The sequence below is a fragment of the Chelonia mydas genome, chromosome 1 (assembly GCF_015237465.2).
Source record: "Chelonia mydas isolate rCheMyd1 chromosome 1, rCheMyd1.pri.v2, whole genome shotgun sequence".
NCBI lineage: Eukaryota > Metazoa > Chordata > Testudines > Cheloniidae > Chelonia > Chelonia mydas.
In genome coordinates this window covers 299,888,699-299,893,698 of record NC_057849.1, presented here as the reverse complement: position 1 = coordinate 299,893,698, position 5,000 = coordinate 299,888,699, and the positions used below count along the sequence as shown (strand labels likewise).

Here is a 5,000-nt window from a genome sequence, read left to right as displayed (position 1 = left end):
AAAGATAGCATTACTTTTAAAGAAACATACAATTTGACAAGCTATTGCATTTTACCTTCATTTTATTGCCATATTTTTCATCACACTCATTGTTTTCCAACGGTCATGAAATTGTTCATTTTCTTAGTCTGTTACATTCGTAGACCTATTTACTGTTTATAAAGCAATATGCACTTACAGGTTTTGGAGATGGCTTGGGCTCCGAGGGTCGCATGTGCAAGTGGGTCATCATTGCTTGAAGACGTTCACGTTCTTTAGAAAGCTGTTAAGAAAGAGTGAGATCAGAAGCATTTTAGAAATGACTGATACAGCTATTTTATTGCAATGATACATCTTATCATTGAGCTTGTCTCACTGTAATGATTCCTGCATATAAAAGCCTATGTCAGTAGAAAGTTATCCAAGAGGAAACGCAACTTTGGCTAGGGGAAAAAAAAAAAAACTTTTATAGCCTTTCTTATGTTAAAAGGTCAGAGAAAACAAATAACACTTCATCTTTTTGTCAATAAGAGAATTGAGGTCACAGTTGCATCGACAGTAACAAGTTACTAAGACCATAAATTAGAAGGCCCATAGTGTCTCTTTAAAGTCCTGTGGACACTGTTAGCAATGGACTAGTGCCAATAGCTGTGAAGGGGTGAAGGGTCCTCAAAGCACAGTGCCTGCCAGGATTGTCTACACACTTCATCCTTTCCAACTGAGGTCCAGTTAGTGCCCCCTGCAATCTGCTATCATCAATCTAATTCAATAGAGTGACAGAGACCAGGCAGTGTGAAACGCTGAACTCTGCCACTGAGTCGGCATCTACACTGCACTGGGTCTCATTACAAGTGATGGACCTTACTTTTCTATCAGTCAGACAAAGCAAAAAATGGCATAATTGGTCACACTGCAAGCAGAATCTTCAGTTGGACTGTTACGTTGCAGCAGACCCTCTATAAATTGTAAACGGTCCTTAAGAAACCCTTACATCTGCTTCAGAAAACATTTCATGTTCTTTACAAAACCTGTGTTTTATTTGGATTCATGATTGATTTTCACATCATTCACCATACAAAATAATTGTCTTTTCAGATTCTAGAGATCTTGCCACATTAAAAAAAACATAGAAAAGTGTTTTAAAATGTTGAAAATGCTGATAAAAGGTAAATAGATACAAAGAAAAATATCTACTGTTTTACACAGTAAAGTTAGATAAAAAGAACTACTACTTACAAGTTGTGTTCTAATGACATTAATTTGGATACCAACAAAATTATTACCGCGCTTATGGAAATAAGAAATCAGTTAGTGGTTAACATTGCTGTTTTCTTAGAGGCTTCTAAAGCTTTCTTGCATTAATTTTGTGTTAAAATTAGTTCAAATGCTAGAGCTACAATACAAAATTAGGAATATGTTAAAGTAGACAACTGGACTAGCTCATTATATAGAGCAACAAAAAATAGGTTCTGAACTACCTGTGCTACTGTTGACATTTTGCTATTACTCCTACATAGAAGAAAGTACTAGATATAATTTGGATAGTGCATCTTTAATTAAAAACACACTTGAGGCAGGAGAGCAAAAAGATTTTTTTCTAGGCTTTATATTATATGCACGACACTTTAGAAACATGCCATTTGCCATGATGTAAAACTAAGAAAAAAAGGCCAGATGAGCCAACATTAAGCCTGTAAGCTCCGAGCATCTAAAAACAACTAGAGCTTTGTTTGGTTTGTAGTTCACACACATAAAGGGAAAAAAGTGAGATGATTATATTTTCTCATAATTATTTTCGGTTTCTGATATTAAAATACAAAAGAACCAAATAGCATTAGTTTTGTAAAGAAGAAACAAAAATTCATACACAAAATGTGTCCATGTTACATCAATAACATCATTTACCAAAAGTCAAGAAATGTAAATAGCTCTATATCTTTCCTCTGCAAGTGCATCACTTCTTCATATATAAACAAACACAAAAGAGAGAGGACCAATCCTAGGCTGTGATCCTGTTGCTCTGCAGCACTGCATAGTACAAATGACTCTAAACATAGTGGATATAGCCCTGGATGATTACCCCTTGCAGCCCATGGTGGTGGCATGGCTGAGGGAAAGGTAATATGGCTGCGACTGTCCCTGAATGCTGGTGATCTCTGCCGTAGTGGTTTCTCAAGTCTTTCAGTTCACACTACCTCTGTGCCAGAAGATAGGACCAGCACAAAGTGGCTGTAGGATTGGGGGACCCCAGAGAGCACTCCTTGCCGATAGCTGAAGATTTGGCCCAACATCTTTAAGCAATAGTTCTGCGGTTGTGATGACTCCAAAGGGATGTTTGTCTGTGCCAGGACTAGAAGATGGGATCCATATATATGCATGACAATGCTTCCTCCTGGACTGAGTCAGAATAGCTCAACTGAGTATCACAGGCTCTCTACTATTGTTGATGAAGATTCTACATTAGCTTAAGTGCTAAGAGACTGTGCATTGTACACTAAGTGCCTTAGCCATAGTGCAGCTATTCTGGTGGCTGGTGTAAAACAGAAAGCAATTAATAAACCCTATGTTGCCAGACATTTATTACAATACTTAGCACTTACACAGTGCTTTACAGATTCAAAGTGACATACACATATTAACTAAGTAATTCCCCCAATATTAACTACCTCACAAGTATGTTGTTGCCCCAATTTAGAGATGGGAAAACTGAGACACGAAATAGGCTAGGTGACTCGCCCAAAGCCACCGAAGAAGTCATTGTCAGAACTGAAATTCGGGTCAATCCACTAGACGATGCTGACTTCAGAAAATTGCTGAGCGTTTCAAAACATGAAAGTTTTTAACAAAGTTTCAGAAACATTCAAAGACCTTTTTATGAACATCAGTAAATCTGAGTCAAGAGACACAGGCCTTTTATCCTAGAGCCATCGAGACAGGCGCTTTAAAGAAAATGAAAAATAAATAGATAATATGACCATGTAACAAACCTGTATTTCTAACTGCTGAACCACTTGCATTTGCACCCGACACTGAGCGGTGCTTCTGTCATCCAATGCATGTTCATTGTTAAGGTGCCTAGTAAAGAAAGAAAATACTAATAAAATACAGGATTAAGGTGAGCATAATTTCTTTATTTATCAAATTTGCTTCTTCTGTGGATGTCACTCTCATTAATGTCAATGGAACATTTGCAAAAAGCTCTAAGTTGAACATGCCTGTATAAAACTATGTAAGATAACTATCAGTTCTGTGACATTTTTATTTTAATCCATAGTGTTCCCAGCTGATAAATGCTAGGGGCCCAATTCTCCTGTGTGTTCAGGTTACTTTGCACATCTCTGCCAGCACAAAGCAGCCCCTAAGCCAGACTACCTGTCTACTAACGGATTTCTCCTGTGAAAGGGATCCTTGAGTGGCACAGAGCCAACATAGTGATTTCTACACTACCTCCACACCCTGCTGCTGGTATAAGTAAGTGGCCAGTACATCCTTAGACTCCACTGATCCCCAGCTGCTGTAGTGACTCCTTCAGGATGTTCTGAATTAGTGCAGCCCCCATGATGCTCTTTGTCTGCTCTTCTTTAATTTTTTTTTTTAAACAATCTGGCATCACAAATACTAAGGGACAGCAAGCAATAGTAGAACCTCACTGATTTGCACTAATAACCCCCAAAAGAAGTCTTAGAACACAATAAAACTGATGCAGCTCCACAAACAAGGATCAGCTGGGAAGTGTGAGGCAATGGCAACGGTCAATTGCACACCTTGTATGCACTGCAGAGCGACTCCCCCTGGCAGCCTCTTGGAGGAGGGTCCCAGATGTGACCATTGGACCAGCAATTATGCAAATCTGAAACCAAATCTTCTGTATGGGGGAAGGAGCACATAGTAGCCAAGAGGCAGCCAGTAAGCTGGGCACAGCCTAGGGACAGGAGATTATTGTCTCTTAAGATACATATGGGCCATCACTGCACAAGGCAGGAGACAGGAGAGTTGATTTCAACTTTTAGGGCAAATTATGCCTCCTCCCTCCAAATTGTGGAAGGCCCTGTTTATAGCACATTGGCTGCATGATGTGGGTTTTCTCTTTTCACAACAGTGTAGCGAAGGTTGGGGAGAAGGACAAGGAAGAAATGGAGGCCAGGACATTGGCTCTGCAAAAATGTAGACCAGAGGTACAAGAGCTGCAGGAACTATTGTGCAGAATCATGGCCACAGATACCACCATCCATGCCCTAGGAAAAGATAACTCCCTCCCTCCTTTCTTCTTCCGAACTCCTCACTGTACAACATAGTTCCTTGATTCTTTTGCTGTAGGCAGGATTTGCCTCTTAGTGAACAAACAATGAAAAAGCAAAGGACATTGCATCTCATCCTCACCACAGCTCTTTGTTATTACTGTATCTTTAGTTTTTAAAAAAAGAATAGAAATCACGATTTTTTTTATGCTGATGATCGGATTTGCATATGAGTGAGGTTTGACAGAGAGGTTTTACTACTAGTGCGAGAGGCATGGGGAAAAGAAGCAAGTATGACATTTTTGTTTTAGATAAAGTAGTTTTATGTGAACTTAAAATTAATTAATTTAAATATTGGAGAGAATTATTTGCAATAAGCTTAAGTTTCACCAGAAATGGATTCAAAGACACGCCATCTCCTTTCACCTGAGGCCACAAAGCTTGTGGCCCTTAGTTTTAAACTGCATCCCCCTAACTTTTTTGCAGGTACAAAAACGGAAGATGGAGCCTTAGAAATAAGACTCGGTATATTTAGAATGTGTTCTTTTGTTTATTTTTATTTAAAAGAATAATTTCACTTCACCAACCAGGTATGTTCATCAGAAAGAATGAATTGTCAAAAATTCTCATTTTTTTATGATGGGTTCATTTCCACTGATTTTGAAATTAGGATAAATAGATAATCAGTTAATTAATTAATACATTTACTGAATGGCCTTTCACAACATCCTCTTCACTACACAGGCATATCTGTATTCTTACAATGTATGTGATTTATTAACA

At 38.4% G+C, this 5,000-nt stretch overlaps 1 protein-coding gene across 20 annotated transcripts in view; it reads right to left on the bottom strand.

Annotated features, from left to right (window-relative positions):
- The window catches only part of FOXP2 (forkhead box P2), a 548,879-nt gene that overhangs the window by 38,100 nt on the left and 505,779 nt on the right, over positions 1-5,000 (bottom strand). For 19 of the 20 annotated variants that reach the window (XM_043549764.1, XM_043549728.1, XM_043549692.1 and 16 more), the window contains 2 exons: positions 2,967-3,054; positions 179-262 (listed from right to left, as the gene is read on the bottom strand). In XM_043549764.1, the coding sequence (XP_043405699.1) occupies positions 179-262; positions 2,967-3,054 (172 nt within the window). Of the gene's footprint in view, positions 1-145; positions 263-2,966; positions 3,055-5,000 lie in introns of those variants that run through there. The other variant, XM_043549777.1, reaches the window with a different exon arrangement.